General features: G+C 37.0%; 1 protein-coding gene across 2 annotated transcripts in view; it reads left to right on the plus strand.

Moving 5' to 3' along the window:
* The first annotated feature begins 241 nt into the window (after positions 1 to 241).
* The window catches only part of LOC145984361 (uncharacterized), a 40,835-nt gene continuing 24,642 nt past the window's right edge, over positions 242 to 16,434 (plus strand). For both annotated transcript variants that reach the window (XM_083118019.1, XM_083118018.1), the window contains exon 1: positions 242 to 638. Coding sequence is in view for 1 of the 2 variants with exons in the window: in XM_083118018.1 (XP_082974144.1) it covers positions 540 to 638 (99 nt within the window). In the remaining variant the exon portion in view is untranslated. The remainder of the gene's footprint in view (positions 639 to 16,434) is intronic.

Raw genomic sequence — 16,434 nt, forward strand, 5'->3', positions numbered from 1 at the left:
GATAAAGCAAACTACGTTTAACTCCCCAGGTGAGTAGCTCTACCTGGTGGATTCCACGCGCCAAGCCCGCTGATTGGCTCCCGGTGACATCATGCGTCCATCCTGCCACGCTTGATGGTAGAGTACCTATGGAAGGAGGTTCTCCTGGTAGTGGGGAGTGCGCGATGGAAGAATTGGAAGTGGGGGGTCGGGGAGAGGGGGGAGGCTACGGCAGGAGACAACACTCACTGGTTCATGCATTGTATACTCACTCCAGAACCTCAGAGGTTGACGATCAATGCTTATTTACAAGTTTCGCTCAAATGCACGGTCAGGTCTTGACAAGTGGTGCGCGGCCAGTGCTTGTTAGTGTCTGCAACAGTTGATTCTCGCCCGGAACGTTCAACTCACATGAAGCAACAGTTGTCCACGAAGACCAAGAGACACTTATCATCAATATTTACTGCCGAGCAATTAATCGCTGTGGACTGGGATCGGCGGAACCAGCAATCGTCTCTGTTTTGTTTTGTCTTTGAAGAAGTGTCAGTGACTGGGCGTCCATGTCGTCCGGGACGACGCTGTTGACGCCCGTTGCCGTCGACCAAAAGCCCCTCTGCCGTCTCGTCCGACCAGCTGTGGCCATGTCCGATTTCACGGATGTAAGTATCAAGTCTTTTCTAATATTAACTGTTGGATTCCTAGACAAGCTTTCGAGTCTCTTGTAGTAATGTCATTGCATCCTAAAGTAAATGTCAAGTATGATCTTGGAAAGATCACGTGCAACCCCTGTCGTCGACAGCATGTCACTTAGCTAAAGTAACACATGATTAGTTTCCTGTTCAGTTCTGTTCCTGGTTCATCTGCAAAGGCATCGTGTCATGAGTTGGTTTTCCGGTAGCCCAAAGATCTAATAGGTGTCAGATAGCCTTACACCGATTGAAAAGTACAACCACGTTTGAAATTGAACTATCCTTCCATTGATATTATCGCATGTTTGAGACTGTCATAATTGAATTATTTGCTGTAGAATCTTAGTGAATACAACTTACATTTCCTGCCCCACTAAGAGATCATTGTTTTAAATAGTGTATACACATTTATTCTATGTTGATCACAATCAATGTTGTGTTGCTTAAATTGCATAGATATTGTAAATTGACAATACACCTGGCATTATAGAACTGTCGCAACAAAAGACAGGCAACGTAAGGAAGCTTTCAAAGAATGGTTTTCCAAGTTACAATTATAAATTAGAATTATACCAAGGCACAATTGTTGTCGACAAATTAATTGGTGTATGTATGCTTCATGCATTGAAGGTTGTTAACAATAAGATAGGGGATTCCTTTTACTGTTTCGGCCACCGCTTGTGTCAACTGCAAGAGTCAGCCGTCCAGCTCTCGGAAACCTCCTTGCTCTCCATCCCGCTCTCTGGCGGAAATCTCTGCCTGCCTCTGTCACATACGGCCGCCGTGCGTTCCGCGTGGCTGACCCTTTCATCTATTCATATCGAGACCCGACAAGAGAAACAAGGACGAAAACAACGACAGTTTTTATGGGCTTGCGGCCTCTTTTCTCATCCGTATAGGAAATAACTTTGGTATTCAAAAAGCAGAACAAGTCAAAGTTTACAAATTGTCGATGTTCAGACCCGTGAAGACTGAGTGAGTGCTCGTCCGTTCGGTGCTTTGGTATCTTTGAAATTTCCAGGACTGTCTATTCCAGAGCAAAGATTCCTTTAATATCTCGACCCACTAGAGGAGTATTGTCAGTCTTTCATCTCACTAACCAATAAGATGCTCACGTTGTTTCTTTATATATACATGTGGGTGTGTGTTTAAAGATACATCTATTTAGATGTTACGAGGTGAGAGTTCGTACATAAGATAAATAGCACATTAAAAGCATATTTTTTATTTATTTTTGTTTATAATTTAAAGATTATTATAACAAGATAATTGCCTGGAATTATAAAATAAAAATAACAATGAACTTCAATAAGGTCAACGTGCATAGCTGCAGAATATCAAGTAAAAAATGCCCATTGGATTATTTTAAAAAGTCACGTTATATTTTGAACGTGTAGAAGATATCAAATCGTTTTCAAGCTTGTTCACAATGACACCAGATTAAATAGCTGAAATTTGAAATTATTCTCATTTGGTAGTCCAAAATGTAGAGAAGGCAATATTTTACACTATTGTTATTTTAAACGAGTCTATATTATTATTATTTACAATTATTACTTAATCACTGTTGTGCCATTGTTCAACTTCATAACGTAAGAAAAACATTTCTCACTCATTTAATGAAAACAAACTGGAAAGCAAATACAACAACAGGAAAAGGGTAGCTTGTTTCCGTGTCAAGCTCTACAAAGTACGGTTTGGTTCGATTCATTCATTACGTGTGTCAATAACATATTCTGGTGGATTATTCTTTGAATTGGATTGCAATTGCAATGGAAGAAGCTGAAAAAACGGATGATTAATTTGTCGTTTTTGTTTTGGATATTATAGGAGTTTCAGGAACTTATGCTTACAAATTTCACCTTCTATTTATGTAACTTTATGGCAATGTGCACTATAAATTCTCAGTTTACCAAGAAATGGGTTTGTTTCTCCAAATGAGATCAAACTACAAAATTTTATTATAAAAATAAAGAGAAACTAGCAACTGTTCAACTTGCACAAACATGAATATAGCCATATAGCATACTACATACAACTCGAACTAGTAACAGAAAAATATTGTTGTTGTTGCTGTCATTATTATTATTATTATTATTATTGTGCACTGAGAAACGAAGCACCAAATATATTGCTTGCATATGATATTCTAGAAAGGGCTATTCAATTAACTGTTATATGATAAAATATGTCTGTTGTGAGATTATAATTATGTTTATGGAAGTTGAATTGTTAGTAGTTTATTTTATTTTTGTAATATTTATGTGTATGTGTACATACAAGACTCCCCTATGAGTCTCAAATAACTTGACAATTATGTATGTTGTCAAACGTAAATATACGAATCAACTGATTTTAATTTAGGTTTCAAACGTTTGGGGTCATAAAATTTTTACACTTCGTAATGGTGCTAAAATATATATTATAAGTTAAAAACCTCAAGCACAATATAATATTATCATCAGTATTAATTAAACATCGTTTAAATTTAAGCCAACCACATTTTTTAAAAAAAATTGCAAAATTGATAGAAATTAAGAAGATGATATTCACTATTCTAAATACTGAAACATTTTGAAACAAAGTTTGCTTTTCATATTTACTTCAAGTGTTTTGAAAAATATATTGTTACTTTTGTACAAATTGAGAATAAAATCTTCCAATTTAAGTTTATGAAATGACTGTATTTAAAATTAATGCAGTACTCTATTTCTATTGGTCTTTGCGTGGATAAATTCCATTTTGTTCACTTCCGTTTTCAATTGTGTTTCCAAATTTGTATTTTAAGATTGGATATTTCGTTTTTGTGCCTCGGTGAAGGTAAATGAGGAAGTGATGAAATTTTCGAAGGGGGGACAAAGAAAGATTCCAATCTGGAACCCGTTGTTCTACCAGCATCTCACGTAAACTACGTCACCAGTGAAAACAGATATTGTGATTGAATAAGACATTTAAATATTTGGCTTAACTTTGATATTCATGTTGATATTCTTTGAGACACAACAACTCCCAAGACATTGAAACTGATGCAATTCAAAGTTTTATTTCAACTTGATGATTCCAAAACATATATTTTTTCCACAAAATTCAGTGGTTGAAATTCAATACAACTTTTGAAAATACCATTTATTTGTTTTCCTTTGTCGTAGTCATTGCAAAAAAGAAGTAGATATATCCCCAAGAGCGTGAACAAATTATCATGATTCTGAGCATGATAGAATGATGAGTTTTGGTAGAATGTGGTGTGGATATTTCAAAATTCTCTGGAAGTCTAGAAAAGCAGCGAATCCTGCTACAACTCGTAAAAATCACATATTGAATATTTATAGCTTTGTAAATTTATAGTAGAAAATATTGTTGTACGTTTTTACAGGAACAAAAAGTAACATGGTTAACTAACTAAACTAACTCTCTGACATCCCTAAACCCCAAGGTTTATTGTTACAGCAACATGTGTAAATATTTTATCTGTTCTTATCCACTCCTGACATCCATACCAATATCTATTAGGTTCATCTTATTGTTTAATAACATGCCTGAAGTCAATTTGAAAATCGAAACATGTCTGATGTCAATTTGAAAGTTTACCTCCATAATATAATAACTCTTTGTATTGAAGTATGTTTAGTTATTTTACGTTGCTTTCCTACGTAATTTATTCGCGACCATGGGGATGAAATAGACGAAGGAACTAAAATAATTAAATAAATATCCATGCCTTACTCGGGATTCGAAACTAAGACCCTGGATAGTCGCACGAAACGCTAACCATTCCGAATACCAAAAGAGTATTTATTCTTTTGGTTAGTGTTTTGTTAAATTTTCCACATTGTTGTGTAGTTCATGATGTTAAGTACTTTATTCAAAATAGGTTGAAGCCATTATGTCAAAATGCTTCCTTTCATTATACCATCTACACGGCATTTTTTTTACTAATGTTTTTACGCCAACTAACTGCATGCACGACCGAAAAATTTGAAAGTAATGTAATGAAAAGTAATATTTCACTAGGTTTATTCAAAATATTTTCTATCTCCCTTCTGAATGAATATTTGATAAGTACATACATGCAATGTCCTTGAAATCTTAAGCTATTCAATCTAATTTATTCATAGATCTCCTTTCTTTAGAAACAAAAAAAATCCTTTTAAATAAATTCCCACAGCTAACCAATAGTTTTCATTGAGGTGACAGATATTCTTGTAAATAAGGTCGTGAAATAATGCATGCTTAACCCCGCCATGACTGGGTATTTTGAAAGCTGTGCTGGATCATGTACATTTACTTGATGCTGGATTTGTCTTGACAAGTTTTTCATCTTATGGACAAACAGTTAACATTGCTCAACTTCCTGGCGTGTAGGTGTGCACGTCCTTGCTACGGGAATGTGGCTACTTCAAATGCACTATTAGGGTTTTTCTTATGTGTCCTTGTTCCTCTTGTAGGTTTTAGATTACTTGGATCTTTCTCACATTTTCCACAGTTATCATGGCCTATAAGTTCATATCTTGGTAAAGTCAACTTCAAGCATTGCGTTTGTTGTCAGCTCTTTCCTCAGAAAGATTGTCATAAATTTCAAAAATTAATAACAAATTCAAGAACTTAACTGTCAGTTTTCTCTAAACTAGATATTACACACAAGGAGTTGAAAATCTAACTTGAGAAAATAAAGTCTTCACTTAATGGTTGAACTTCTTAACTTCCTCCTGTTAAGTATTAATGATTATTTCTCATTTTAGGAGGCTTTTTCTGTCTGTCGTATTTGTATTTTGGCTATTTGATGTAATTTTTCTACCTCCTTAGGCTAATCGCGATTATGAGTATGAAATATATATAAACGGAATCATACTGCACTGTCAAGATTTGAACTCTGTACCTTCGAAGGCGTGCTCGGACACATTGTTACGAAAATGAAATAGCCTAAAATAATACTCAAACTCAGCCTCTAACTTATCAAAACTTAACTTGCCGAACAACAATCCAAGATGTCATGCAGTACTTTCCATAGTTTCTCTGCATTGCAGTTTTAGTATTAGTTCAGAAAACCTTGTGAAATTCTTACTTGTCTCCGATCCAAATTTAATATGGTGTATTTTAACTTAGAAACATTTTGTATATCGTCTAAAACCTGTCACCATAATAGTACCACTTCGAAAATAATATACGAAAGCATCATATAAGGAATGCTAATAATAAGTAATAGCAAAAGCAGTAACTGCTGGTTAGGCTTCAAAAATTATATAAGTCGACTACGTAATAATGATAATCCCAACGTGAAGAAAAAGTAAGTTCACCTCAGTGAATTGCACTTTATATGTGTGGAGGTAGGGTTCCACTCATTCTCTATCTCGGTCATAGTAGAGGTGAGGTCAGCAACTTGCTCCTCACAGGTCGTACCCATGATTCGGTTCATGAGAGCCTGCGTGAACCGCTTGTGTAGGCACATGGAAGGAGAAATTTCTGCCTCAGATTTCCACCCCAGACTAGCTTTGTCCCTTGCAGAATGGGCCTGAGCCGTTCAATATCAATAACTATGATAATGATAATTACTACCATCATCATTATCATTATTAATAATATATTGTCACTATGAAGTTCGACATTTCGAACCTAGGTGAATGGCAGTTCTTTAAAGAGTGATTGAGCACAGAAAAACATGGAATTTTGAAAGTTGAAAAAAAAATTCCATGTAGCGCCCAAACTGACATTCATATTCAAAGCTTATTAAATAAAAACCCCAAACACAAGCTTTTGCACATTAAACAACAGATAATCTGGTCACTCATTGAGATGGCCGAATGAAACTCATAGTAAAACAATATTGATTTTGGTAGAAATGTTCATACACGTTACATTCAAATTTACTAAGTCTGGAATGAGACAAGATTGGTGTGCTTGGTCTCGGGGCGAATTTGCAGATGTGTTTCTCGTTTTCAGTCTCTAAGGGTCTGTTCTCGGTCTCCTAATTAGGAATGTGTCTAGAGTGAATATAGAAACAAGGCAACTTTTGCAAGAGCTGTATTTGATTGTTCAGAACTTTCTTCTCCCGAAAGACATTTAGATGTCTTGTGTACGCATATCGTGAACATGCCTTTGTTCGTTGAATATTATAGCTGAAACTAACTAACTTTCTGCAGTTATCCTAAACCCGAAGATTTAATCCCGCAGAAAAAGTTTCCCAATCATGGAGAAGATCAATCCACTCGTGACCATCCTCACCAGTTTCCCTCAGATTATATTTAATATTGTTTTATTCTTCTATTGTCATTCCATCTTCATCTTGCCATTCCAAGAGGTTCTCCAACAAGTATCCTATAAACTATTTTTTTTCTTTTCCATGCGTGCTACATAGCCTGCCCACCGAAGTTTTCTTGGCTTAATTACTAAAATAATATCAGGGATAGATTATGCAATTCAGTAACATGTAACCTTTTTCACACACCTGTTGTTTTCTCTCTTTTAAGTCCAAATATGTTTCTTAAGATTTCGTTTTCAAAAACTCTTATCTACTTTTCACTTCCATAAACCATTACAGGCAAAATTTTTATTTCGTATATTTTTTACCTTTAGATTCTTGGATATTAGCACACCTCCATGGCGGAGTGGTTATTACAACGCGCTACAACGCCAGGGGTCCCGGGTTCGAATCCCGACCTGGTCATGGGTGTTCTTTGGTAGTGTCCTTTCATCATATCATCACTCATCCTCATTTCCGCGATTAGCAAAAGTGGTAGAAAAGCGAAATAAAATAAATAAAATCAATCACCCTTCAAACTGTTATCAATAAGTTATATCAGATGAGATGTCTATCAGTAATATTTAACACATTTAATAAATAAATAGAAAGAACGTTTCCTAAGCTAATCCAACAATTTCTGATAAGTTCTATTAGAAATCTAATATTTGAACTAAAGGTTGCATTACACGACTTTAAATTTAGGCAGATCGACCACTGCTTAACCAAGATACTCCAGATATATTTGAAGGCAATTTTTATTTAGAAGCAACTGTTACTATTCAACGGCAAGATCTGAAGAAACTTACAGGAAACTGTGTCATTGAATGTTTTGGTCGCTAGAAGAAGTTGTAAATCAAACAATGCTCGTTTCAACACGAAGATAATCGCAGACTTAAGCTCTAACCACAAGAACGAAGGACAAGACAAAACTGCTACCTTACACAAGTCAGAACATACATACATCATGTTGGCGAATCAGTATGCGAAGAGGCAATATTAATTTATGATACTGGAAGTGCTACTTGTTGTCAGTCAATCAGTTCTGAGTGCAAACCCACAGATTTTTACGGCTCGCAAGTAACTCTTAAAGCCCCAACGGTATAAAATACCCACCTGTTCAGGTAGTGGAGCGTCTACCCATTTCGAAACATAATTTCGAGTAAAGTATCTCGACTGCGGTCGAGTTGGCGTACGGAAGCTGCTACTAATATAAGATACAACGCGTCATGATCGTAACACCATGACATCTCTGCTATTTTAAACTCGCTTCTTACAGAAAAACAATAAAACTTAATATCCATGTTCATGGTTTCGCAATTAAAAAGCCTAAAAATTGAAACTGATGAATTGTTCATAGTCCATTTGGATTTGGAATGCATTTGGAAGTTAGAAAATCTTTGTGTAAAAGTAGATCGGAACAAAAATAAAATGATTATATTGAGTTTGTTTTTTAAGTCCACTTTATTCACAGAAAGGCTAATCGGTACTGGACCTACAGTTTAAAGTCGAACCCGAACCACTATGTGCCTCCACCGGGTGTCGAACCCGGGACCCACTTATTACAAGGCGACGACGTTACCACTACGCCATCGGGGAGACAAAATTATTAATAATTAATGTTATGTAATGTGTAAGAATCGAACTCTGAAATTAATTTTCTAATATGTCTTCTATTGAGTTAATTAGAAAGAGATTGTATTAAATAGGTCTCGTGTTCATATCATAATCATTATTTTTATGGTTATCTAGTAGATATACTATATACGCGTATATAGTAAGAGCTTCAGAATTGCTGCTAGGAAAAAAGGAATAAATGTTTGTTTCCAATCATCATTCCAATTGGCGACTTGAAGTTAGCTCTTCAGGATTCATATACTGATTGTATTTATCGGAATGTGATGCTATCTGCTGGTCGTTCTTTGAAATTACTTAACCCTTTGGCAATGAACGTAACTGTATCGTCCAATTAGCTAAGCCACATGAATTTCGAAATTGTCTCGTTAACACACAAATCATCGAAAGACAGATAGTTGCATGTGTAGGTTCTCGCTACAGAGCAAAGTAATCAATGCAAAATTTGTTATAAATAGTTCAAGAAGCTATCGCAAAACATGATCCTTTAGGCATATTTGCTTTGATTGATTGATTGATTTTACGTCGCTTTTCTGCGACTTTTGTCTAATCGCAAAGATAAGGATATATGATGAAATTGATGAAGGCCTGAATTCGAACTCGGGCCCCCTGGCGTCGTAGCCTTAGTAGTCCGAGGTGCTAACCATTCCGCCATGGAGGTCGGCATTAGGCATATTTGCAATCGCACCGGAGTTCATATAACTAACATCATCTGAAACCTACATAAATATTTCTCTTGCCTTTCTCTACTAACCCTTTTTACTACCTGACCCGCCATCAAACTGTACAACCATAATTTTTCTTAAAAAAAAAAAAAAATAGAAGGCATCCTGCTCTGTATTACCGCAGAGAATACCATGAGAATTTCTTTCCTTGTACCTGGTAGCAGGGGCTGGATGGGAGTAAAGGGGTGTTTGGAACCTGTCAGAATACTATACTCATTAGGTTGATTCTCCTCCCTAAAACAAGCCACTCTTTTATCATATTCCAGTTATCGTGGCAGATGCCCTTTATACATCTGACAGCGCACCAGTATAGGTGATGATGAATGCTTGGCGACTTCTTCAACACTTGCCTACAGGGGGACAGGGTCCGAGATCCCGGACAAGACCTTATCGCTATGGCTGGTAGATAAATGCCGTACACACACCGCCATTAACGATTCTTTGGAACACAGGCCATTGCCAGCGGCAAGGCAGAAGACGTCGGCAAAGGTCCAAAGGTACCTCGCTGCCAATCTTCAATCCATGAAGCCATCCGGCATTGCACCGTCGGTGAACCAACAAGCTGGATGAAGAATGCGGCGCAGTGGTTGCAAGGACGGCTCTCTGTGGGGTTCTTACACATCCAAAATCAGCCTGCAGGTCTGTTGAGGAGTTGCTCTATAGCAGGTTGAGTGCCAGATTCACGATATGACCAGTAACTGTTGGAGGATGAAAGAGAGAAAAAAAAGCTTTGTATATTGCCGCGCTGAATGGGTGGCTGCTTGAAATCCGATACGTGTTTTGTACCGTACTACTACTTTTCAAGGAACAATACAACTCCACTACAGGAATAGACAACCATGCGATGTCTGTTTAACATAAATATTACTCCTTCCACTAAACACGAGCTTCTGCTTAAAATTACTCTATCTCCAGAACGAGGTTTATGTTTAAAATTAACATTATCCTTTACACTAAATACCAATCCTGTTTAAAATTAGAATTACACTTTCCCTAAAATCGAGCCTCCCCGATGGCGTAGTGGAACAAGGCGTCTCGAGTTCGATACTCCTTGGAGGCAAACCTATTAGTTTGGAAGCACTTTAAACAGTAGATCCAGTCCCGATTAGCCAATCTCTGCATAAAAGACAACAAAAACTCAAACTTTCCTTAAAATTGAATTTCTGTTTAAAATTGTTCCTTCCAGTGAGGACGAATTTTGTTTACAATTTTATTTACTCTTTCTCCACATTGAGATTTCTGTTCTTTCGTCGAAATACATTTACCATTTAAAGTTTGATAAACTGTTCCTTGAAAATGCAATATTTGTTGAATATTTACCGTACCCTATCCACAAAGAACGATCTCATTATCTTTTAATTACATTGCACGTTATTTTAGAACTCCTGGATAGAACATTTCTGTTGTATATACATCGCTTTACTACACCTTTAGGTTAACCGTGACGAGATTTTCCTGTTTAGTGTTCATAATAAATTGTAAGGAAATGATTCACAAGATGCCCAGGTAATTCGACACCGTTCTTAAAGATGATCTGAAACGTAATGCAAAAGTAACTTCAAATCATTGTGCTAATCAATATTATGTAGACCGCTTTATGAGTGGTGATGAAAAAGTGTTTTTAAGTTTCAAAACATAATGTATGTGTAGGTGCCATTTTTAATTACCTCCGTGACTGAGTGGTTAGGGTAACGCACTATGAAGCTAGAGGTTCCAAGTTCTACCCTGGTTAAGTATGCATCATTCATTGCTTGTCCTACATATTTCATCATTTATCATTCATCCTCATCGTCGTGATTAAGCCAAGAGGTAGAAAAGCGATGACAAATAACCTAAATATAAAGAGGAGCCAATGAGTTTGAATATAACATGGGATGGGCATTAATATGAAAAATCATGACCTAAGTTACAAATTACACATTTAAAACTGTCCTACATAATATATAAATTATGTATCATGATCTCCCAGATTTGAATCATCCAGTTTTTATATTAAACAAAGTTTACCGGCAAAAAATGAAATTGCATTTTTCAATCATTTATTAAGAAGAGGTCCATTGTAATAATTGTTCAGGTGGCATATCCAACATGGAGAAAAATATATGAAGGTCGGAAATGAACTTTGTATACCTACAATGGCTTACCCAATTGTCTATTTCTCTGTGTGTTATTTGTTTGAATATAAAGAATTAGCAACTGGTTCAAAGCAAACTATGAACTCAAAAATATTAACGAAATTGGAACTTGGATGCAGCATCGAAAGTGTGTTCACAAAATAAACAAAGCACATCCAGGCTTCAATCAGGACTTGACAATGGAATTGTTATATCCCAGTTATGATTATGAAGGCAAGGTCAATGAAGAATATACATATGACCCTGTTCTTTAGCATGACCTCACTGGTAGTAACCTTGTGTTATATGAGTAGAGATAGGAGTTGAATCAACAGAGGAAGGATGGGATTTTATTGTTCTGGACGGTCCAGAAGAATAACACACTCAGAAAATTGTCCTTATTAAATTATCATTAATCTTCAAATACTTTAGAATGGATGACAACAATTGTTGGCTCACTCTTGAAAATTCCAAGGGGTTAAGGTTGAAATATTTATTTATTTATTTATCTCAAAACAGTATCTATAGTTCGGTATACAGAAAATTCCCAAGTACAGCACTTTTACACATATTAATGGTGCATGGAAGAGAATCGTGATTGGAATCTTCCAAAAAATAACTTCGATAATTTTCTGTCTTCAGGGTATATAAATTCAAATAAATATCTCATTTCAGAGGAATAGAAATTTTAAACGGGATTTGTGTTTAGGGGAGGAAAGTAATGCCAAATTTTAATCAGAAATGTTATTTCCAAGATAAATTAATCACCTGTTCAGCAATATTACTTGATTATTATTCCACTTTCAACATGTTGGAGTGCAAGGTTTATGTAATTTGATATTCCAAAGCATATCACAAAACTTTGCTGGTAGAGTTAGTAACTAAAATCAACTTATAAACAAGTGTTTGTGCATTATCATCGTAAGGCAAGAACGAGAAGAAGACGCAGTATACTGCTGCAGGATGGATATAGTTTATTTCTGCATGTTGAAACATGTGTTTCCGTGGAGATTTATCAGGCAACTTCCAAAATGCAATTACGACTATAATCCCAGAACTCGCTCTTAAGAACATCCAATGTAAGCTTTTGACAAGCACCACAACGTTGAAGGGATGTACTGTATAAACTACCTCTTCATATCCATTCCTCTTGATTTTTATCTAAAGAAGATATCTAGAACAAACCTAAAAGCTACATGTCAGAATACGTGTTATGGCTTGTCTGTGCGAGCTGCTTCTTTCCTTCATATTTCTTCCTCAGGTAACAGCTATACAGTTCTGAAATGAAAGGAAACGATACAAGAGTGAATTTTGCCGCGTTGTAGTGAACACGACTGTTTCTCGATGACTTTAGACAATGGTGCACTCTACAAAACCCCAAAGACGTTTCCTCAACTCCTGTCCTGGGTAGCGAAAAATATGATTTTAATTTTTTCGCCTTAGGGACTTCGGGTCTTGGGCAGGCACATTCTTCCTTTCAAGGACGAGCAGTTTTGAGATTGGGTCTTCCTTCATAGCACTGTTGTTCCGTACCTACTTTGGTTCTTCTCTTTACATACGAATACTACTTTACTCTTAATAGCCTCCGGTTGAATAGGGCTACAATCCTACGAGCTTGATGTAAATGATAGCGAACCGATACCGACACATAAGTAAATCTGATTGGAAGAAGTGAAGACATGTAGAAGACAAGCGGGTATGGCGTTTCAGAGCCCAGCGTGTATTTCCATCAAACGTTGGCGACCATGCTCTCAAGACTAGAATCTGATATCATTGCTTTCGATCCTCAGTCAACGTCGAAATTTTGAGACTCCAACCAGGGATCGAGCCATTGACCACATGCCCCAAAGGCTTACATGGCTTATAAATCTTGCCTACTGAATTAACTTTTAATATTGCAAATTATTTCATATCCTTTAAAATCTTTATTTATTCCGAAACTAACAAACAATTATGCTTATTTTCATTAATTTTCTACGGCAGGGTAATATTTTACTCATGAAATCAATTTGGATTCTGTCATCTAACTGTTAGGACAATTTATCCTGTTGTGAAAACGCCAGTACTCTCTTAAGTTACTGGTAAGGCAAGACCTGTAGTTTTGTTGAACTACCAGGCAGGAGACCCGGGTTTGATTCCCGGTGTAGGCGATCCAAGGCAGGAATTTTCCGCTGTTACCCCTAACTCTGCGCCTATCTTCTAATTAAAGGGTAACTGAAGGCGACTCGGGAGGATAAAGTCGACCAAAGCGTGGTGCTGACTACACCACTTCCACTGCAATAGAGGATGTGCAGAGCCCTACATTTACATCTCCTAAACTCCATCATGGCAGGTAGCAGTGCACAAGCTCCCCAATGGCATAGTTGTAGCGTCGTTGCCTTGTAATCAAGGGATCTCGGGTTCGATACCTTGTGGAGACATAGTGGTTCGTTTCTCACTTTAAACTGTACATCCAGTTTAGCCTTTTTGTGCATAAAGTGGCTTAAAAGCAAACTCATCAAGCAATGGGGGCCTCCCCGATGGCGTAGTGGTAGCGTTGTCACCTTGTAATCAATGGGCCCCGGGTTCAATACCCGTTGGAGGCACATAGTGGTTCAGATCCCACTTTAAACTGTAGGTCCAATACCGATTAGCCGTACTGTACATAAAGTGGACTTAAAACACCAACTCAACCAATCAATCAATGCACACGTGCTTTACCCCTCCCCCGGTCGCTAGAGTTAAACTGACGGTAACCTCTCCGTATTCAATGAAAGACGCAACAAAAGACGGGGAACATGCTAAAAGAGTCTTCATATTTTGACCAATCTTCATCGATGTTGAGAATTCCAAACACGATAGTTGTCTCTCGTAAACTACCACACGTTGAACAAAAAATGTAATAGTAGAGGGTCATTTGACCTCCGTCTTGGCATGTCGCAGTAGGGCTGTAACAAAAAGGTCAATGTGGGAAGTCTCTGTTGACCGCATGCACGTGGCGTGATTGCCATGAGGGATGATGACCTCACATTATCAGATGGTGACTGCTCAGCTGGAACTCAATATACGGCCCTCCGCTCTGTGGTACATCATAGCTGCAACGTTGTGATGGCAAAACCGGATGACACTGCCATTAAGGAGGAGTTTAGTCGTGGAATTTGCGTCATCATGTGGCATGATTCGTATACTATCAACAATAGTTTACATGCTGGACCGATCGTTGCTCTCTGCTTTTTATTATCGGGACGATTTAGCTGACATCCAATGGCTATTTCTGGCACAACACCAAAGCGTTTTGCAATTTACACAAATCGCTAACGCACGTTTATCACGTACTCATCTGATCTGATCGCTTGTAAAGATTGCTGATATATTTAATGCTATCTTCCCCAAATTGACCGTACTGTTATTAAGAAATTCATCTTTCAGTTCACAATGACCTTTGCTACGGTATGTTGCTGCCAACCACCAAAAGTCTTCCTGTTTTGCCGCTACGGGTTGAGGTCTTATGGGAAGTGGTGGTATTGTCAGTTCTTCAAATTCAATGCTTCTTTTAGTGTCATTAGTAACTTAAACATGTGAATGGAGTCAACAACATAACGCAGGATACGCGACCGCCTATTGGCTACTTCGAGTGCAATTGTCTCTAATAGCGGTCCTTAAGAAGTGCGTAAAAGAGGATGTACCCTGCAACGTTTAGCACTTTTTTGCTGAACTCTTTTCCTTTATTTTCCTTAACCAACCAGGCAGTAGTGTTTATTCCTATTTACACACGAGTCTCAAGTGGGTGGCATCTTAAGTTTGAAGTCATGCAGAAATGTGCAAGAAATTCAACTCTACCCTACCAGTTGCAATTGTGTTAATACTTTGTTGTAATATCCTCTAAGTGGTTTACTTAATTTAAAAACAGAGGAAATATTATGTAAATTTTGATATTTAACATTAATGAAGCCTGGATGTAGCTTACAAGGAAATAGCTATATAGCAGTTACAAACCTTTCCTTGGATGTAAATTTTCATAATATGTATGGCAAATTGAACAAAATTCACGGGGATTTTAGTTAAACATATACACTGAGAGAATGACGACTGAGATAGAGTTTTATTAATTCTTGTGAATTTTAGAATCTTTTCACAAAGAATTCATCTAGACGACTTCATGCGCACACAGCCTCATTTGGACATGGGCTAAGGCTTACGGTGGGATCCAAATCTCTGAAATGTTTTGTAATATTCAGATTTTTTGGTGTCAAATATATACTAGTTTTAAACAATGACAAAGGGAACGTAGTCCATGTAAACAGACTAGATACATTTGCTAATTGAACAAACCTTTGTTACAAATAAGCATTTTTCTTGATTTATACGGGTAAAACCCTACTCATCTATTTAGAGCAATCATATAACCTTCAGATTGGTGAACCAAAGTCTAGGGTTTAAGAAAATAGAAATTGAAAGCTAAAATTGTGTTTCCATAAGATCTTGAGGACAGGAATGGCGTAATTGTGAAACTGAAGGAATATTTCCTAAATGATAATGTATTTTTCTACAGATATTTGATACAACTTAACATTTTCAAATGTTTAAAGGCGAAACATAGTGAATATAGTTCAATATATATACACAAATATATGTACAAACATATGTATGTATTCATGAAATAATTCGATAAGCTTGTGTGGGAAATAGAATACAAGATTGTTAACACAGTTAAGTAGGGAAGCTTGCACTCTGAAAAATGGCAGAGCAAAAACCGTGTGTGTTCACTATATATTAATACATAGGGCATGGCCAACAGTAACTACTTGTGTACCATTGTGTAAATTCTGAATAGCAACTGAAGAGTCATGCTACATATAGCATTGCGTTTATCGGCCCACGAAGAACTGAATTGGAATTTAACCTAACCGCCTAATGCCTTGAAGGTTTTCGATCAGCACAGTTGGAAGTTGAATATCATGTGAAAGTATTGGTATCGATTGGAATTCTTTGGCTGCGTCACGATATATCAAGATGGGCTTACTGGTTCTCCTCGGATCACAATAGGGGCAGAGGGAAAGGCGTTGCATGGAAGCTGG

Source organism: Lepisma saccharinum, chromosome 2 (genome assembly GCF_977018435.1).
Source record: "Lepisma saccharinum chromosome 2, izLepSacc3.1, whole genome shotgun sequence".
In the NCBI taxonomy this organism is placed as follows: Eukaryota; Metazoa; Arthropoda; class Insecta; order Zygentoma; family Lepismatidae; genus Lepisma; species Lepisma saccharinum.